Raw genomic sequence first — 22,377 nt, forward strand, 5'->3', positions numbered from 1 at the left:
AAAGTTACTCGATATCAACTCAACAATCTAAAAAGTCTGTTTTGAACTAGTTTTTTTACACTAGTTTTAGTATAGTGACAAAACTAATATTTGTGCTCACAGACATAGATAAAATAGAAAATCCAGTTTAGATATCATACAAAATGTTCTGGAAATGTAATACATTAAAAATATTTTAAAATTAAAGATTTACCCAGATCCTTAATGAGTGATAATGCTTCCCATGATATAAATGCTCCACCACCATCATCCATAGCTCCCTGCCCAACGTCCCAGCTGTCCAAATGTCCACTGACCAATACAACCTGGAAAAGTAGTTTTGAGAAGACATGAAAACACTGAATCAGAAAATTCTGTTTAGCATTTAAGTATTTTAATGATCTTGTCACAAAGTTGGCACTTTCATTTAGAACAGGAGGAAAGAAATATTTCAAATAAAATTAAACATTGTTCTCTAGTTGCTGAATATTAATCTGGGTTTCTACTACTTTAAACCACTGTCTAAGGAAAACTAGATAAGCTGTGAGAAATGTTTAAATGAAAGGTTTTATCTCGTACATTACGAAAGTGCATACTTTCCAGTGATGCAGGACTGCTACACTGCTGACTCGTGAAATTTTCTTTCATAGTCCATCTGCTTAGGCCCTTAGGCATGAAATTTGATTAATCCTATTTTTGGGTGCATAAGGAAAAAATATGAACTTAGACTGAAGCATTCCCAGAGGTTTTTGTTTTATTATATACCTATGGTACTTGTCACAGAGGACCTCTAATTTATTACCAGATCCCCTATGTGCTACAACAATGACAAGATATTTTATAGTTTATTAGTCATGAGGATATTTTAAAACATGGTAGCAAGTCCCAGATGGGTTTTCTGCAAAGAAGGTTTTGTGACTACAGTAGAGAATAGTAGTATGGGCATCTCCAGAAACATCTGCTTGCAGATCTGAACCCTTCAAAGGTTGACAAGTAGCATCAGACAAATACCACAAGTGTGACAGTTCCCCAGCTGGGCCTTGAGCTGAAGGGCTGATGGATCTATGATTACAATGGAAAGGTCAAGGAGGGACAAAAACTGAGCCAAGCAGGCAGTGTGGTAAAATGGTACAACAGCACAAAACCAAGAGCAGGATGTGTTCAACCTATGACAACTCAGCAGTAAGGAAAAACTGAAGGAGACCCTGGAGCATCCACCTGTGTTTTGCTCAGAACTGGCCACACACAAAGGGATGCTTCCCACTCTCCGGTTAGCTGATGTTGAGCAAGTCTCAGAGTTGTGGGATCCAGAAAAATATAAAAAATATTAATTCTTTCTTCCACCTTCTTCTCCCTAAGGGATGAGGATCTCCTGGCATATTATCGCATCTACCATTCATCACTGGACAACGAGTCTAGCACTGTAAATGAGAACATAATGCATTTTCCTGTTGTAACTCCTGGAGGGCAAGAGTCTATGCTGCAAAGTATGCAGTAAACATTGCAAGGAAGTAACTTGGAGCCCAAACATGTAAATCTCTATTTTCTTCTTCATGTTAGATAAATCTCAGTATGTTTTCACTGGTTATTAAAATTAATGAACCATCATGGCAAGACAAAAGGTATCAGGTACTCATCATACATCAGTGTTTTTTCATCTAACCAAGAACAAACTCAGGTAACATAACTGAAATACCCATAGTATTAAACAAAAGTCATGAAAAGGTAATAATCATATCCATTGAACTGCCATGGGTCCAACCAGAATGCACCAAACCCCTTTAAATTTAGAAAATAGAGTGTGAGATCTTTATAAATGTGTGTGTTACCAGAAACAGAACAGTCATGCCTTAGAAGCAGAAAAAGCTTTTGATCAAAATCTGAAGAACAGCTTACTCTTTCCTTCTCATGTGTCAACTCCCTTTTCTGGTTATCCAGCCTTAACACGCGTTTGCTTTCCAGCACAGAGTCATTTTCTTGGTAGAAAATAGACATGCTGCAATCTTTATTCCAAAACATCCCCTCCTTCAAAAGTGCTTAAACCGGGATGGATGGCCCCTCTGTAAAAGCCTCAGAATTTCTCAGGGGTATTCCTGTGATTTTGTGATTTAATGTCATGACCTTCAAAGGGCCAACACAAAAGATTGCAAACAGCACATTTTCCAGGGACACTGCCCTGCAGTAGAAGTACTTAATAGCAACATAGCTTGAAACCAGATCATCTGAGAAAAGCAATACCAGCTTTGGAGGTAATGTTCCTGAAATGAGAGCAGAGAAGAGAAAGGCTCACTGTGACTGTTCCTTTTGCTTCCTTCTAAGGGAGGACTGTGCACATGTTCACACTTGCTGGTAGTGAGACCAATGCATGAAGGAATTCTGCTCTGTGTTCTGTTCATTCCTGAACGTGCAGCCCCACTGCAACCTGCCTATGCAGGGGAGAGCTCAAACACCACCACACTTTGCAGCCAACTGATGCAGATTCAATACAGTCCACTCAATCAGGAATCCACAAATAATACTATTTTTTTTTAAAAAGAACAGAAAAGGCTCTGAGTGAAAACACAATTGTCTGTGGTATAAAGGACGTCTATTCCACAGCTTCAAAACCACCATGCGGTTTCTTTGTTCTTAAAGCAAAAATTGGTTTTAAGAAAATAAGTATTTTGTCTCCTGGGAAACAGAGCTTCAAGATTAAGTGAATTATTTAGAACAAGTTTGTAAACTCATTGAGAAACAACCAAGTTTACAATAGGATGCCTTTTCTTTAGCAGTGAAAGAATACATCACTAACACTGTTCCCTGGGAGCAATCTCAATAGTGTCTGAGTGGAAATTACTCCTCATTTCTGTGGAACAACACATATTGCAACAGCAGGGAATTCTGAATCAGAAGAAGGTGGCGTAATCTCATTTGGGGTTACAGACTCCAATTGTAAAGCTTCTTCACCAACTCCAGAACATTACACCAAAACAGATCAAGGTTCAAGTGGATTGAGAAAGTCAGTTAATTTTATGGATGAACTTCAACTTAAATTTACTGAAGCTGTTGCCAAGAGCAATTACATAAATACAAGCATTGTACCTCTATGTGAAAGTTTCTTCAAAACAGTTGTTTTTTTCAAACTATGATGTTTTTGTAGCAGCTGCTGAAATGAAAGTTTCACTGATCATGCTGATAGCCATAGACATTCTTAAAATAAGACACAGTTATAAAATAACAAAACCCACTGTGTTTATCTTGGTCTTTAGGTAGATGGAATGTGTCTCACCAATGAATGAAAATATTTCTGAAATTCAGTCTAAATCACTATATTCTTTAAAGTAATATAATAAAATAATAGCATTATAATACTCTGTATAGGTGGGCTAATAACAAAGGCAGTTAAAGCTATCAAGGACATATGATTATTGCATTTTCCACACTGCTTTCAAAGCTGTTATGTGATTCTCAGCTCCAAATCTACACAGACATTAATAATTTATACAAAACAACCCTATAGAAACACCAGAAAAACACAAGCATGGCAAAGCAATGCTTGTAGGTATCTGTAAGTATAAGTATTTGTTTTAAATATGCAGAGAAACCACAAGTAACTGTACAGGACAGTACAAATACAGCAATACATATTTGCCAAATTCACTAAAAATAAATATGGAGTAAGCTTGCATGCAACATGACAAGATTAATCTTTCTTAGTCTATTTCCTTCTGCATCAGCATGATGTTTTCTATAGTCTGTCTTTAGGTCACGTGCAGCATTTCAATCAAGCATATTGAAATATTTTGAAAAAAAATTAATATTCTAAACACAAGAAAATTAGGAAGAGGAACCACACATTCACATACATGTGCATATGTCATCCTTTTCTAAGCAGGATGGTTTATGCCACTAAAAAATAATCTCCCATCCCATATGTAGTCACACAGGCCAATTGCATTTGTCATGCAAAAACTTCATAAAATGCAGGTGAACTACCTTGTGCTTGATTTAAAAGAATATTAAGAAATGTCTATTCTAGTTTTAGTTAAAGAAAAGACTTCTTTCTATGCAACCTTAGAGATCATAAATATGAAACATTAGGAAAGAACTACAAGCAACATTTTCAATCACTTCATTTAATCTAAAATAACATTTGTATTAAGTTTTGAAAACCACCATGCAGAGGTATTTCATGTCCCTGAGAGAGATGTGTATCAGGTAATGCAAGAGTAATGGAAGAGTAATGATTCTTCATCTTTGACCTTCATGGTTGAAGAAGACTTCATGGGTGGAGGTTTGGGTTCACAGAATAGGATCTTTATTGAATGAATCTGCCCATCAACACATTTCACTTAGAAAAGCATAGCAATAACTTTCAATATTCAAAACACTGAAAAGTACTTTTCTTTACATCTTCCTTCAGCAGACAGTGAAGATAAGGAGCACCTTAACTTGCAAGAGGACAGCAAAGTTATACAAGCATCACATACACAAAGAATCACATAACCACAGAATCACAGGATCACAGAACCAGTAAGTTTGGAAAAGACCTTTGAGATCTTCAAGTCCAACCTATGACCAAATTCCACCATGTCAACTAGACTATGGCACTAAATGCCACATCCAGTCTTTTCTTAGGCATCTCCAGGGACAGTGACTCCACCACCTCCCTGGAGAAGCCCATTCCAATGTCCAATCACTCCTTCTGTGAAGAAATTCTTCCTAACGTCCAACTTAAATATCCCCTTGTGCAGCTTAAGACTGTGCTATCTTCTTGTTGCTGGTTGCCTGGAAGAAGAGACAAAACCTTACCTGCCTACACCCTCCTTTTAGGCAGCTGCAGAGAATAAGGTCTCCCTTGAGCCTCCCTTTCTTCAGGCTAAACAACCTCAGGTCGCACAGCCACTTGTCATGGGACTTGTTCTCTAGGCCCTTCACCAGCCTTGCTGCTCTTCTCTGGACATGCTCCAGCCCCTCAACATCCTTCCTAAATTGAGGGGCCCAGAACTGGACACAGCACTCAAGGTGTGGCCTCACCAGTGCCCAGTACAGGGGAAGAATGACTTCCCAGGTCCTGCTGGCCACACATTCCTGACACAAGCCAGGATGCCCTTGGCTGCCTTGGCCACCTGGGCACACACTGGCTCCTGTTCAGCTGTTGTCAATCAGCACCCCCAGGTCCCTTCCTGCCTGGCCCCTGTCCAGGCACTCCATCCCCAGCCAGTAGTGCTGCATGGGGTATGACCAAGAGCTAAACAGGATATTAGAACCAGATCAAGCAGCTTTAGTCACGACACATCCAAACCCCAAGTATCTGTATGCCAAAATATCAAGCTTAAACAGTGAAGTCCTCTAGACTGTAACTCGGGTTCTTTTCAACTCTTCATGTACATTTTCAGTTAAATAATGCTAGAAGTTAGTTGTTTCCTCAGGCAACAAAGGTTTACAGTGTTCCCCTCCAGTTCACAATTACCTGGAAACCCATTAAAAACATTTCTATTCAAATTTTTGTGGTTAACTTTCTCCAGTTTTCTTCCAAGTAAGTCCATCTGAAATTCTAAGTACCAAAACAAGGTCTTACATTATTTAACTGGATATTTTCCTTGCATGAACCCCCTGCCAGTGCACGGGTATTTCTGCAATACTTACCTTAAATGTATAAGCAGCATATAAAGTTGATTTGTGTTTGGACCAAAATCAGAGGAAAACAGAAGTCAGATAAGAATTAGCACCACAAATTTAATCCATTTTAAAAATTGCCTATAATTTCTCTCTTTCCCCACATATTCATTACTCATTTTTATTCTCACAAACATTCTCTCACTTCACAATTTCCTATTCTCTCTAGTCCAAATAAAATTTATGGCACTAAATAAACCATGACTAAAACACTCTTAATCCCAGCTTCTCTAGACAGAGGAACCCAGCACCAAATTCAGGCCCTTATGCCTCCTAAGCATAAGGGAATACATTTTTAGTAATTTACACATTTGGATAGCATTACAGCTATGAACAGCCAGATGGCTTCAGTTTATAAGGACTGTGCTAACAGCATGAGAATAAAGGAAAAAAGAAAGGCAGCATATCATGTACCTAAGTAGTAGGCATATAAAACAGCTGGCAGGACTAAATTTAAGCCCATCATGCTTAACTTGCTTTCAAAACTATGACTAAATAAAGCCTTCATATACACAGATTTACAAATATAAAGTACTAAATATGGCATGGCCATTTTAGGATGTATTAGTATCATCCACAGTAGTAGCTTCCAAATATATCGGGGAAAATGGCAACACCAAGCAATAGCATTTCTGCTCCCTACCCACATAGCAAAGCTGGCACCAGTATTCACAGCATCATTCCTTAAAGCACTTCTTAATCTGTAGACTGTATTTCCTTTCCCCCTTCTTATGGGGGCCTTTTTTGCCCTGACTCATTCTCTTCCTACTCCACCTCAAACCTTTCTCTCTTCAAGTCACACAGCAAAACAAATGCAACTCTTCCTACTTGATATTTTGTGTCCAGGCAGAACTTCATTCCTGTATGCAAACCAACATCCCTCAAGTTTTAAAATATTTATAATAGTTATTTAATTTGTATCATGCAGCAAGATTCTGTATATCAGTCCCTTGGCTTTTCCACCAAAGGCCTTCCGAAACCTAAACAATCTGAATTTGTAATCCTGTGTGCTGTAGCACACACTGACTGCAGCAAACACATCACACATCATCTTCCATTCTGGAATCCAACCCAGCTCTTCCAAGAGCAGGATAAATACTTGACCAAAATTTCTCAAGCACTGCATTACAAAGATAACATTTAAACAGTTCTTGCTGGGACACTGTGTTTTGTATACACTATCATTATTCAAGCTCAGCATTTCAACCTTTGAGGAAGACAGGATGACAAAGCTGAGTGCCCATCAGCAACACAGAGTACCGAGTATTGTAACATAGTACATATGGCATGGGATCAGAGCTAAACTAACATGCAAGGTAAGATATACACATAATGCATATATTTTAATATAAACTCTCCTGTATTTTAAGATGTGTGGGGCATTGCTACAAGAAGAAAAATACTTTGTCCAGTAATGCTTAAACACAAGCCTACTCTACTGTAATTTTATCAACTTCAACAGCTAAATTCAAGCATGGAGGTGTATCAGAGATATTCAGTTGTAAAAAAAATTACTTGGTTAAAACTCTTTATGACAGTCTACTCTGGCCATTCCCCAAATATTTGTTTTGGGCTACAAAGATTTGTGTGTGTTTGTACTTGCCTTTAAGAAAACACTAACTGCCCCCAGTTAAACTGCAATTAGATTAAATCATGCCCTACATGTAAATCAGGAACATCATCACATTTAGTGGATTTTATTTTGTATATATAAGGATATTTCAGAAAATTAGTTTTAGCTTTGGTGTCCAAATAATATGACTTCACTGTACAGCTCCTTTTATTAGATTTTACACACATTAGGAATGGTTTTTAAATAATCAGTCTAGCTGTCTCAACTAATTTACAGTCCTAAAGATATAGTGAAGTTCAGAAGGAAAAAAAAAGATTAAAACAACAACTATCTTTTCTACTCAATATGCAGTGTATTAAGTCTTAACTTCCAGGCTTCTGATTAAATGACAGATCTGCACATGAAACAGAAGTGACTCAGTCACACAAGAACCCAACCCTATTATTGCTAAAAATCTGATTAACCTTCAAAGAGCCCCTGTGTCACAACATACAGTAAACTCTATAAAGCTGAATCTCTACTTTGTAGAAGTGATTGGAACTAAAGTGTTCTTGGAAAGTACTGCAATCAAACCTCCCTGTTTAAAGTGAATCTCAAAACCACTGAGTAGTTAATAACTAGTAGTAGTAAATGAGCTGGTATCATTTATAGCATGTATGACAGTGAAGGAGAAAATTAGTCTGAAAAGAAATTATTACTGATAAGGGAACTGTAGTAAAGGTAACAAGACATAGAAACCATATGAGCATTCAAAAGATAACCAAGTATTGAAATGACTACCATTTTCAATTTAAATGTTGGATTTTAAGACTTAGAATTTCCATATTTAAGTCCTCCAGCGCCTTTTATTTCCTATTCCTGAGCTGTGACATTTCAGAAATAATACAACTCTTCATAATACTCTATTTTGAAAATAAGGATATAAAATTACATATTTCAACCCACTTCTAGAGGTCTTAAGAGGAAAAATTGTAACAGTAACTACTTCTAAACAAAATCAGGTATCACTGAAATATCATTTACCCTTGCATAAAGATGTTGTATCTGCTTTTTGATAGTTCAAAGATCAGCAAAGAATCTCTGCAATACCCCTGTAGGAAAGCTAAAATGGCATCTGAGTTGATGTGAAGAGAGAAGCTCTCTTTTTTCTACACTTATCAAAGAAGTATATATCATACATATATAGTAGATAATTTTTATAATCTAGAGTATATATTTATATATTTTTCACTTCAGGGATATAAAGGATTCCACATTATTACAGATCTAGCAACGTCCCCACATGTTCTATCTCTGAAATTCCCTTTTTCAGATATCATAACTAATCTCAGCTAAAATAAACATTAATATCCAGTACTACTTCTTTTGCTGAAGCATTTACAAAGCTTACTTGTACGCAGTGATACTAGGCATTACTAGCAAGCTTCCCTTTTCAAAACTGTAAAAACAGTAGATTTTTCTCCAAAACAAATTACAAATATTGTTTCCTCTCAAGAACACTAGAGGATCCCTAATAAGTCAGAACCTTGCCTCACTAGCACTGCTTTAGAGCATTGTGATGACCTGAAATGTCCTGAAAGCCATCCTGAGTAGCTACCCCTCAACTGCCCTCAAGAAAATAGACTTTACAAATCCCCCAAGAAGAATGCTGATGGAAGCAAGTCAAAACAACCCTTACATGGCTGCAGGAACAGCAGAGCACTGTAAGAGAGGAGGCTTATAAACTAACACTTATGTCCCTGTGCAGACAGCAGGCCTGGGAGAAAACTTGAAGTTGGAAGGGACTTCTGACTGTGCATTGATTTCCATATCCTGCTCACAGCAGGATCAACTTGTATCTGATCACTTAAGAGTTTTGTCCAGTCAAGTACTGAAATTTCTCACATTCAAAATGTTATAACTTCTCTGGAAAAACTGTTTCAGTGTTTACCCTTAGAAAAATATTTTTTCTAATACTCATTATCACACAAACCTTTTTTAAAAATGTGCCCTGCTGGGCTATCACTGCAGCATTCAAAAGTCAAACTGGATTTTGAACACTGTCAGCTGACAAGCCTGCCTTGTGAGCCACACCTCCAGATGCTTTTATTATTCATCACCACCAACTGAACACAATGAAATTTTTGCATCTCACCACCCCATGGTCCCTCACCATTACACATACTACAAGGAGTACTGATAATGTAATCCATTCTCCCAGAAATGTCCCACTTCTACAGTCACAATGACCTATCAGAACTAGCCATGCCATTTGTCCTTGTTTTTTTATAGTGGATAGTGGCTCCAGGTCTTTCTGCTGTGATAGCTAAGATTTCTTTCTCTCACAGTTCACAGACCTGTGTTCACAGCCTGTGACAGAGGCTTTTCTGATCTTTCCCTCTTACTCCACAAATCCTCCCATAGGTTAGGCTCTTGCCATTGCCTCCATGCCCAAAGGACTTCATTGTCTAGTATGCTAAGACACTCAATAAGTCTTTTATTTGATTACTATAAGTCTTTTTTACTTTTATGGCTTATCCTACATTCCTGGTACCTGCACAAGGTTTCTCAGAATTTTGCCAAGATTATCCTCTTATTAGTTACAGGGTTTTTTCTAAGATTCTCATTATTCATTACTGATTTTTTTAATCTGCATGTAACATTTTCTCTTTCCCATACACGTTGCTTCCAAAGTGTACAATAGATGTCTCGATGCAGCACTGACTTCAGGCATTCCCAGAACCTGCAGGAACCCACCATGGAATAAATCCAGAGGGAGATGCTCTGCTAGACCTGGTAATTACAAACAAGGAAGAACTGATTGGGAATGCAGTGAAGGTCTGCAGTAAACATAAGATGGTGGGGCTCAGGATCCTGAGAAGAAGGAGTAAGGCAGGATGGCAGGATGTGAGCTCTGGTCTAGGGGAAAGTAGTGTTTAGCCTGTTCAAGGACCCATTTGTAAGAATCCTATGGGAGACAGAGCTGGAGAGAAAAAAGAGTCCAGGAGAGCTGGCTGTGTTTCAAGGATCATGCTGGGGACCAGCTGGAAGGCAGCTTGGCAGAGGAAGGAGCTCAGGGTCCTGGTGGACAGCTAATTGACCATGAGCCAGCAGTGTGCCTGTGCCATAAACAAGGCCAATGGCACCCAAGCTGCATCAGGCAGACTGCTGCTGGCAGGTTAAGGAGGGTGATCCTTCTCTATCACTCAGCACTGGAGAGACACAGCTTACACATTTTTGGGACACATCTGTGTGCTGTGTCCAACTTGGAGCTCCCCAGAACAAGAACAGCATGACTACACTGGACCACAGACATGATGGAGGTGTCACCAAAACTCTCCATCAATATCTTTTCAGTGTTAGAGAATAAAGGCATTAGTGTATTCTGGCCAGGATGTTGTTCTGACCAGGATGTGCAGTGAAAATCATTCTATCACACATGGTTCTTTACTAGATTTTTCACACATTTATACATAGAAATAATTTCATCCACATATGCCCAGGTTGTGCAGTGAAAATCATTCCATCACACATGGTTCTTTACTAGATTTTTCACACATTTACACAAACAAACCCAAAGCAATTCTTTGGTTCAATGTTCATAGGTCCCAAATTACACAATTCCTAGTATTTGCGTTCCTATTGATCCCTTCACCTTTGATGATAATTTGGTCCTCATTCTTTGCCTCTTTTATTAATTTTTTTCCCAGACCAAGTGTCTCCAACACACCAGGGGCTGATGTTCAAGGGAAATCTTTGTTAATGGTCACTTGTTTCTTGTGCATCTTCTGGCAACTCCCAGTCCATTCAGGTGTTAGGCTCACCAGGCCTCACCCAGGGTAGAGAGTCTTTTGAAAAGAAACTTCAATACCCTTCTCCCTGTGCAAAAAAGAACAACCCCCTGACTAAAGTTAGTTTAAAAAAAAAAAATTTAAAAATTGGATAATTTCCAACAAAGGCAACAGAGAGCTGGGATTGGAGAAGAAAAGGCTTCAGGATCTTATCAAAGTGTACAAATTCTTGGTGGCAGATGCAAACAAGGGGGGAGACAGACTCTTGTCAGCAGTGCCCACTTACAGAACATAGAAACAGAAATAGAAGAAATTCCACTTAAAAATAAAAAAAAAAAGCTTTTTTGCTACAAGGGCTGTAGAACATTGAAACTTCTGTCCAGAGAGTCTGTGGGGTCTCTGTCCTTAAAGATATTCAAGACCCAAGCCCTACACAACCAGCTCTAGTTGACATGGCTTTGAGCATAGGATCAGGGTATGTGATCACCTTTTGTAATTATGACACTGATTCCAGACAGACTAATTCATATTTTCTTCTGGATATATATAATCCCCATTTCTTTTGCTCAGAAAATTTTGTTAGAGATATAAAAAGCAGAATACAACTTGGAAATCAGCTCTATCAAAGCCCAGTATGTCCTTCAAGATCCAGATGGATATAGTAAAACTGTCATCTTCAATATAGTATTTAATTACCACAAGATAAAAGACCTCTTTTCTACTTAGGATAGTCAAAATCATGGTAAAAATTAAAGTTGGTGTGAAATCCATTTTATTAAATAATTTGCAATTCATTTCTAAAAGTTTTATGAACTGATGAATGAATCCACAGAAACAGAACATTACTTGGCTTGCAACATGAAAGAAAATATCTTACACTGACCATAAAAATAATTACTTTATATATTGTATGAAACATGTCTTCAAGATATTGACATAATTTTCAAATTACAAGTCTTCTTTCACCAATGGTAGTCCTTTCAGTTTCTTTTTGTTGCTGATCATTAAAACAGCACTTCTACTGAGGCTTAATTGTGGACTTAAAAATAATTCTTTCTCATTTCTACATTCATATTAGTTCATTATATTGTATTGATCTCTTTGTCAGTAAAATGGGACTAAGCAACTCTTTATTATGTAGGAATAGAGTGAAGATTAACATTTATTCTTCTATTTATGACAGCTTCCATGGAAAATACTAACAAATAGAGACTTGAAACCCCTGTCTTATTTAGAAATTATTGGAACTGTATGCATTCACACAAGCAAGAAATCAGTCCACAATTTCTAGTACCTACCAAAGTCACATTCACAAAGACACAGTGAAGTACTTGCAACTAACACTGGCAGATTTCTCTACTCAATTCTACTCATGTATCTCAAAAAACCAGAGTTTTGATACAAAGCAATAGCACACCCTACATGTTTATCTGTCCCTAATTTCTTTGTTTATATACTCTTGTGAAACTTAAAGTATGTTTGACACAAGTTTTCACCAAGATAGAGAAGAGGCTGATTTTCAAACTCAAACAATGTCTGCAAAAGACCAGATGAGACAACTGTTGTCAGGATGATTTCCAGGGTGGAATTTCTGCTCTAAGTTAAAAGAGTTTTGCTTTATTGGAAGCAGTAACCCAGAGGTTCTGGAATGCATTTAGAGTGCAGGGGACTTTGGTAAACCTGGTGCAAAGTACACATGTGGCAAAGCGGGAAAAAAGAGTGACAATATGCACTCCAAGATGTTTGGCCTACTCCAAGGCTGAAAGACAGTTCAAGTGCGTGAGTTGCCTGGGCTCTGTACGTCTGCTGCCTGTTACCATCTTTTAAAGTGTGCACAGATGTGTCCAGAGAAGGGCAACAGAGCTGCTGAAGGGTCTGGAGCACAAGTCTTATGAGGAGCAGCTGGGGGAACCCTGGTAGTGCAGCCTGGAGAAAATGCAGCTTGGGGGGAACATTATGGCTCTCTACAACTACCCTAAAGGAAGTTGTAGCCAGGTGAAGGTTGGCCTCCTCTCCCAAGCAGTAGTAATAGGACAAGAAAAACAGCCTCACCTCATGCCAGGGGAGGTTCAGATTGGACAGTAAGAAAATTTTATTCACCAAAGAGTTGTCAAGTACTGAAACAGACTGCCCAGGGAACTGGTGGAATCAGCATCCATGGAGGTATTTAAAGGAATGCAGATGTGATGCCTAGGGACATGGTTCAGTGGTGGATTTGGCAGTACCAAGTTAACAGTTGGACTCCAAGATCTCAAAAGCTTTTCCAACCTAAATGATTCTATGACTTGATAATTCTATGCCAGACACAAACCAATGCTTTCCCAACACAGAATAGAAAGCAGGTGGATAACTCAGAGCCTTGCAGAAATGTGAAAAACAAGTCAACTGCATTAAGAGAAAGGGAGGAGATACAAAGGTTCCTTGTCCTGCTCTTTTCCAAAATCACAGTGTGATTACCACAGATGGGGGACCATAAAATGGAAGTTATCTCACTTGGAATTCGTTCAGCATATGTGAAACATTTGAGTATTCATTAGAAGGAATATGTAGAGTGATTACGGCATGTCCCCAAAAAGTGGGAAAGCTGTCCTCAAGGTCACACTCTGGAATCAAACTGAGCTGTGCTTTGTACATGGAATCCACCTCCATCCTATCGGGTGCCTAAGGAATGGCTGCAGGTTGGTATCATCTCTGCATTTTCAGAGGCACAAATTTCTTCATGTTCTCCATAGCATGAGAAACCTTTTGAGCTTGTGATTTTTTTCCCCCATGTCCAGCTACAGAGAGGAAATTAAAGAAAGAACATCTGAAACACCAGCTAGATCCAGGTTATACAGATAGGTTTGTGTGATGTGGGTTTCTGTCTACTTGGACTTAACATCAAATTTATGTCCCTAGGCCACATAAAATCTGTCAGTACTAACTAATACTCCTGTCACTTCACCTTAGACTTAAATCCCTGACCTTCACATGAAAGGTTGTGTCTCATTTGCAATGTCACCTCCCTCTAGTTTCTCTTCCTATGGTTGCAAGCTGAAATAACTTATTTACCTAACTATCCCCGCACTCCCCAGTTTTACACCTGACAGAGGAATGTGTGCTTACAGAAAATATGACATCTACATAGCACTGGCTAACCAGATGGCAAGCACCACAAACTACTATTAGACATGAGTCTCTCCTCTAAGATAAATATCAAAAGACCCTACATTCAGTCAGCCTCCACAACCCTGACATTAAATGCAACAAAATAGATTTTTAATGAAACTTTGTGTCATACTAAAATTATTACTGCTGTTCTATTTGTACTTCATATCTCCTTGTGTTGGAATGAATTTAATTTTTCCTTCAGGCACTGTTCTCAGAGGCTTCTATTCTAATTTTATTAGGTTTTGTGTCTCTAACTTTCAAAATTAAACACAATGGTTATCACAGTAGTACACAAAACTGATTATATGTCCTGAATTAATAAGCTTGAAAGGCATGTTTAGTTAAGATTTTATCAGGGCTGTACCTGTTTAAATATTTTAATAAGTGAATGTTAAAAGAAACTTATTCTATCCTTTAAATAAACTTCTGGCAAGATTGCACAGAGAGAAATAGAGACATGAAGAACAAGTTTCTCCTTGTTGTTCTCCAAGTTTGCATCCACTCCAGTTCTTGTTATCAGACATAACTGCATGAAAAATTAGTATTTTTAATTATTATTAATTATTTGAGTGCATTCAGAAATGTTTATCCCCACATATTAGTGTTAATGACACAGCAATTTCAGAATAATTGATAGGAATCTGTAGCTATTTTTCAACTTTTCTCCTCCCACTAATGTCTTACACACTTCACTATTCCCTTTCCAAGCCATTCTTGGAAGCTTCATACCTGTTGAAACAAAAACATATGCTTGAATGTTGGCCAGCATTTCTTATGTCCATCATGTTCTTCTCAAGACACTGAAGTCTTCAGGCAGACATTTTTTAACCACGCAAGACAGGGACAGACCAAAGGGAATGTGAGTCACCAATTTGTTCAAAGGTGAGGACATTTGAATTATGGCTTTTAAAAATTCCAAGGTAAGGTCAGAACAGCAATGAAACTTAAGCATTTATTTAACTGATCTTCAAGAATAAGTAGAAGTGTTCACCTGGATTTTGCAAATTCTACAAATGAAACAAAATGCAAATTAACTAGGCCTATTACTAGGAATGAAAAAAGACAAAATGACTCTGCTAGCAGATGCTACTCCTGCCATAGTGAAATATGTGACAAACATCCTCTTGGAAAAAGCTACTCCAAAAAACAGGTCCTCTGCAATGCCCATATCCCCAAAACACATAAGTTGCATGATCATTTTCTGAAACTACCTACATTCACAAACTCAGACTGAAGTTGCAGATCTTGCTCAAGTAATTCACTTCTACTCTTCACAGCTGCAGGACATTCAATACAAATCTATCCTAATTACACCATTGTAATCGTAGCAGAGCCACACATAAGGAAGATAGACACAGAACTGAAATATTTCCAGGGCTTTGCCTACAGACTTTGCAATTTAACAACCAAACTTACCCTTCCTATTCTACAACTGATTCAGTTATTCTACATGGTCCAAGAAACATGCTTTAAAAAAAAAAAAAAAACAACTAATATTTAATTTCTTTATAAATATACAAGGAAAGAAGTTAGTAGAGACAGTAAAGAAGTCAAATGAGATAAAGAGAAAGCTGCAGATAAAAAGTTTCCAGGATTCTGTAGAAAGGGTTGACTCCAATTCAAGTATGTCAAGAAAACATGACTTGTTGCCAGTACCATTAAAACAGCATAGGTTTGAGGTGAAGAGATTGATAGAAACGGCTCCCTGGGAACAGATACTGGCTGGTGTTGTTGCAACATGTTCTTTGTTCTGTGCATATCACCAGTGAAAGTATAAATGAGTACACACATGAACATCTACAGAAAAACTGCGCTAGATCGCCACTGAGATACAGAAGATTCTTGTACTAAGGACACAATATCCTCTATCCTCAAATTGTCCCAAGGAAACACTGAGAAATAAAACCAGGATGGAAAACCAGGCTATAAATATGTTAGAGAAAAACTTTTAAGTGTTTATGAGAGACCTGAGTTTCCTCTGGAAAAGAACAACAAAGCACAATAAAAGCTCAAGGTACACTGAACAACAACTGTACTGGCAAAAGGTGGGTATTAAACACATTAGACTTTTCATGTAATAACAAAAGTTGCACTAGAGAATCCCAAAGTTTCCATCACCAGGTTATCTTGGCAACACCACACACCACCCTTACCATAGCTGCCATTACAGCATCTAGAGACTTTCATTTGCTAGCCTCCAGACTATCTTGATTATCAATTGCACCTGTTTCCAAAAGACCAAATACCTGGTTGTCACTAAAATTTTCCTCCCATCTTCCCCATTCCCAATTTTTAAACTTCAGGGAGGAATCTGGAACCCAGCACAGCTGACAGGTGTGAAGGGTCAGTCTTCTTCAGTGGGTTACTTTGGCCACCAAGCAAATCAAAAGAGAGAGCATTTATCTCCTAAAGATACTCCTTTCCTCTCCCACTACCCATCTCAGGCTGAATCAGAGTAACTTTGTCTGAAAGAGAGGAAAATTAATAATCAAACAAAGGACAGAAGGGAGAGGGCAACTTAAATCGGCAACCAGAGAGAGTAGAAATGTAGAACTTGTATCACATTGCTGGAAAAATATTCCATCACCCAATTTCAGCCTTTTCTCCTGCCTCTCCAAAATTCAGCTTGAATCTCCTTTCAGTTTATTCAAAGAGCCTATTTATTGACAACTTGACCACCATGAAAGATACAAAGAAGAAAACCAGAAAACACTTCATAAAGCACTGTTCATATTTAGAACTTCATAACAGGCCATACATCTTCAGGTATGGCATATATGTGCATTCTAATCAGAAAATGTAACATTTCAATTGTCCTCAAATGTCCCACAAGTTATTAAATTTTTAGTTTTCAGAATCTAAGATCATGAAAGACTCAAATCAACAACAACTTATATATAAAATGAGATGCACATGTTTTTCAATATGAGAAAGTGCATGCAGGTAAAAAATCCAATAGAGTGTTACAAGATGAAAGTTCATTTCACATGACATTTGCAGCAAATTTCTTTTCTGAAGTAACATTTTGGAACCCGGAGTTATACAAAAACCAGAGAATTACATTTTTCCAATACTTGAGGGGAAATATTGATTGTGGTATTATATAGGCTGGTAATACCAAATGTGATAAAGTAAAATGAAGAACTCAGCCTCAATGATTCTGCATTTTGTTTTTGCAGTGGTTGCCTTCCCCCTTAATCCAGGACACTATACACAACTTTTCATAAAAACACAATTTACTAGATGTTAAATCATATTTCTTGACTCCAGACTATTGTTATAAATTTTAAAGGCATTTTCTTCATGGCAATCAAACATAGCAAGAAAACTGTTTTTCCAAAAATCTCAATAGAAGGGAAAAAACTTAAGTGTATTACTATCACATCAGGAGTATTTAACAGTGACCATGATGAAATTCTAGTGAACATATGCCTGTATTTTGTTTAGAGATAGAAGCAGAAGACCTTTCAACACAAATGTTTTTAATCCAGGCAACATATGATGGAAGAGACATTTAAAGAAATTAACATGTGAGCCAATTCTCTCTTCCATGTACTCTGCAGAGTCTGGATTATATTGTGAGGGGTAGTGGTTATGTGTGGTTTTGCTGGGGTTTTTTTTTGTTTTTTTTTGGGGGGGGGGGTGGGTTGTTTGTTTTGTTTGCTTTGGTTTGGTTTTAGGTTGTTTTTTTCAAAACCTATACACAAGGACTATTCAATTTCACTTAGTTTCTCAGAATTTATCCCAAAACATCAACAACTTCCATGGTGTTTCTGGACATGTCCAGCACTCCTATATTTTCCCTTATATAGGATGCTATGACAGTGTAAAATTCCTTGCTGATTAAATAGCACTGTTTGCATGTTACACTAGTTTGGTGCAGTATGCAGTTTGATCTTTTCCCAAAAAGCTCTTCCCTCTCAAAATGCAGATGCTTACCATAATAGACTGCAAGCTGTGCCAGAGAAACATGAGTCTCTACAGAGAATAATTTTAAGCAACTTTCTGTAGGTGGAAAATCAATAAACAAAGAACATGGTCTGACGTTTGGATTTTTTTTTTTCTGCAAGGATCACATTCTATTAATTGGGATGCAAATTTTTTTAAAATTGTTGTTCATATATACTTACTTTTAAAAAGTTACTATTTTCAGTGTCAGGGGTTTTGGCAGTGCATCCATTATAAATGAAAGTACTAGTAAGCTTTATTAGTTGGAATATGTTAAACATGGGCAAAAAGACACCATTGTGTATGCCTGGTGGTTTGATTGGAAGTTCTTCCTCTCCCAGTGCTTGTTGTAAGTATGCATCTGACGCTGAGCACTAGCCACACACCTAAATTGTGTTATGAATGGCATGTTAAATAACATCTCCTGCAAGGAAAGAAAAAAAAAAAAAGGCAAATTTTGATAGCTTTTTGAAAATAAACAAATAAAAGCATAAAGGCAGCAAAGGACAGTGCTAACAAATTGCAAAAATAAAATCTAAGCAAAAGATGTAAATAATCTCAGGCATTCTTCTTTTGAGTAGCGTGGCTGAAGGGGGGAGCCCCTTAAATTTTATGAAAGGAAAAGTATAACAAAACTAATGTGCCTTCATATCAACAGTGCAGGAAAGCAGAGAAGGGAACAGTTTTTTTACTCATGGCTTTTACAGAAGGAAGATACAAGGAAACTCTGACCCTGTGTGAAAGCCTTTGAAGCTGTGTATAAGCCTTCTCTACAGCAGCCAAGAAACAATTTGTTGGATCTTGTCTAAACACAGCTAATGCACTTTAAATATAGTTTTGATTAGTCTGGCTGCATCCTTCTGAAACAAGCAATACTTACAGTATATATTATTTCTTTTGGTTTATAGAATGTGTTCCATGCATTAACTTCCCATGTAAATAGCCAGCAATTAGGACCAATGTCTAGCAAATATCCTCAAAATTTCAGTACTCTCATGATGTAACACTTCTTAGACAGCAGAAAGTAAATTAATCTCTCTTTTCCATGTGAGGCTTAGATGAGAATATAACCAGATCTGCCTTGATCCCCAAGTTGGACAAAGTGTCTTTTAAAGAATTTTGTTGTAGCTTTCACATAATTCAGCAAAATGTACCATTTTGGATAAGTCACTGTTAACATCACCCTAAAGGCAGAATACCTTGTCTTGTTAGATTTTACTACACCATGAACCACCTGAAGGAGCTCTAAAAGCAGGTCCCTAAAATACATATTGGGAAAAGATGGATTATTTCAGATGGTGGAAGTCATCATCTCCAGAGAACTGCTGTAAATAGTCCAGACTAGTTTCAATTTCCATCAAAACAGAAGTGATCAAAGGATTGGATGAGCAAGAGAAAAACATACTAAACTACACATTTTGAATACCAAAGGAGCATCAAAGATGTACAAGGCTGCAAATGCAAGGCCAGCAGAAGTTCAGCCAGTTCCAAAGTGTCTTACAAAGGCAACTGCAATGAATCTGCTCCCAACAGCTGTGTAACTTCTGCCACTGCCACCTTTGGCTCACTCACTATCTGCTACATAAATGGGCAATTATCAAATGAAAATTATCACTCTTTCACATGCTGCGTATGCAGATATTTTAGAATGAATTTGTTTCTCTTTCATGCTTTTCTCCCAAACTTTCCAGGCCATGGAAACAATCATGCACTAAATTAATGAAAACATCTCTTATTAACTCTGACATGCTTCTGTCATGTTCGCTAACTGGAGATAAACCAAAACCACTGGCTGTAAGAAAGAGAAAAATCAGCTTTGAGAACAAGCAACAGTTCCCAACATCAAGCCTGATTTAATAATGACAACCCACAATTCTGTTTGGAGTGGGCATGTCTCAAGGCCTCTCCAGTAACAAGACAGCTGAGCAAAGGTAATTTCTTCATACATTGGAATTTGTTCTGCCTTTAAAGTAGAATTTAATTTAATAAGCTAGTGGAACTAACAAAAACAGACTAAAATCTAGAGGTAGAAGAGATGGAATATGACAGCAAACTTTTCTCTTTGTCAGTATTTTGCAGCATTTGAAACATTTAAACATAAACCAAGCTAACTCAGGGAGTTAAGTGATCAGCCATTCTGTAGACAGCTAAATGTCAGGGTCAGGAATCTTTTCATGATATTCCATCTAATATTCCCTGCTTAGGTTATCCCTAGAAATTATTTTTATGTGCAGTCATTTTGCTTCCTCTCCCACCAACCCCCTTACAAAAACAATTATTCTACAATAATTTTTTCCTGTCATTCCCTATCCTGTACCTACATTTTGTGTTCTTTCCACTGAATTCCTTTAAAGTGATAAATACTATTCATTTGCAGGACTGAAAATTGGAAGCTAAAGATGGGCTTCCAGCTGAAGTCCCATCTAAGATACAAAAAATGGCAACAAATCCTTGCCATTTCATTATGTGGTGGTGTGTTAGCTCAAGTCAATTCAACGTCAGAAAACTTCTGTATTAGACTGAGAAAAGAAGTGATAGAAAAGAACTACCTGTTCTTGAAAATATTAGTAATAGAAATGGCTGAAAAATTACTGTGTTTGGAGAATTTAAATCTATACGCAACCATCAAGAACAAAATATCTGAAGAGGAGAGGTTGTGAGCACATGAGAAGGCCAGCTGGCAGACACCTCTAGGACCCAGAGCAGCCTGCAAGGAATGCTGGCTTTGAGAATAGACTTCCAATTCACAAGAGCTGAATAATTAGAGATTGTCAAATATATTATCTGACATTTCTCATTTCTCTCTCTCTGTCAGGATTTAAAAAACTTGGGTCTTCTGTCTCTTACTATCCTGTAAAGTCATTCTTGTTTTAATTCCCTGTGCACATACCATGATTCACACCTCCCTCCATCCCTTTCATTACCTCCCCTTTGTAACCTCCTTTTTTTCTGACAATCCTAATGCCACAGTTAAACATGACAGAGTAAAGGATTTCTCTTTCTACTGCCCAACCATGTCACTCCCCCTGCCTCAAAATCCTCTTAGTGAGTTTAATCCCTCAGCTTCCCCCACTTTGTAAAACAGCTTTCTGTACTGGCTCTGAACTTCTGGAAGTTTCATTTTAAAATCTGTTTTAAAAACTTCTAAACTTTTTACAAGGCAGCATTTTAATTGCGCCCTATGTGTCATCCACTTCTTGAATCCTAGTTTCAGTGGTAAAATCTTTGGTAGGGTAACTACCCTATTATTCTATTTAAGTGTTCTGAAAAGCTGGAATACTATGGACACAACTACAGCTATCTGCATACAGCAAAATTAGGAGGGCAGTCATATTCTTTGTTCTAGGTGAGAACAAAGCTCGGTCTCCGTTTCTTATTGGATTGTAAATTTGGCAAGTATCAAATATTCCCACAGGGAGTAACTTCATAACTGTATCTGGATTTCAAGATTAAGAAAACACACCCGAGACTTTTCAGTGCCCGTGAAATTCTACCCTACTACCAGCACAAATGGTACCTTTTCAGCAACATGGACTAAAGTCAAACCAATAAACCCATTTAATGCATTTCTCTAGAACATCTAATCAGCTTCAGACTACCAGCGCTTATTGCAAGGTGCTCAGTGACCTGTACCTAAAAACTGACAAGGATGACAAAATGCTGCAGGCAGTGCTGTGTCACAGCTGCAGCTCCTGTGGCAGAGGAAGGAACAGAACAGTCAAGGTCACAGGTGGTGTCACCACCAACATTCAGTGTGCTGAAACATACTGTATTGGTTAAAATGCAACTAACTTCTGACTCCTTAAATAAGATTAAATTTGCACAAGTCAACAGGATCACTTCCAGAAAAAATACTTCCTCCAAAAAAAGAAGAGTCCAAGTGCCTGATCCAGCAAATGCAAAGAGGTTTTGGTCATCACATTTGATTTTGAAGTAGCGATGAGTATAAATCTTTTCTGTTATTTGATGCTGTACTAACACACTATAAACATTTATCATAATGAACAGGCAAATAAAGTGGCAGTGTCACCTATAAGCTCCGTTCAAAGCATTTTCTGTTCTGATAAAAAATTGCATAAGCTAAAAAAAATTCACTGCCAAGTGAATCTCCAAAAGACACAGTTTTGAATGAGAGAGAGAACACAGTAATTTCACATAGATATATTTATATCTAGTGTGTAGAGTCAGAGCTGGCATCCATCACATCTTTAACTTGCAGATTCTTCTCATCCTCTCCTTCAGGCCTGCTGTTAGATAAATATCAAATTTTCAAGTGTTCTCTCAAGAACATTTTACCCC

General features: G+C 37.7%; 1 protein-coding gene across 1 annotated transcript in view; it reads right to left on the reverse strand.

Moving 5' to 3' along the window:
- The window catches only part of CPQ (carboxypeptidase Q), a 127,558-nt gene that overhangs the window by 53,393 nt on the left and 51,788 nt on the right, over positions 1 to 22,377 (reverse strand). The window contains exon 5 of the mRNA XM_059479498.1: positions 194 to 305. Within this exon, the coding sequence (XP_059335481.1) occupies positions 194 to 305 (112 nt within the window). The remainder of the gene's footprint in view (positions 1 to 193; positions 306 to 22,377) is intronic.

The sequence above is a fragment of the Ammospiza nelsoni genome, chromosome 1, assembly GCF_027579445.1.
Source record: "Ammospiza nelsoni isolate bAmmNel1 chromosome 1, bAmmNel1.pri, whole genome shotgun sequence".
In the NCBI taxonomy this organism is placed as follows: domain Eukaryota; kingdom Metazoa; phylum Chordata; class Aves; order Passeriformes; family Passerellidae; genus Ammospiza; species Ammospiza nelsoni.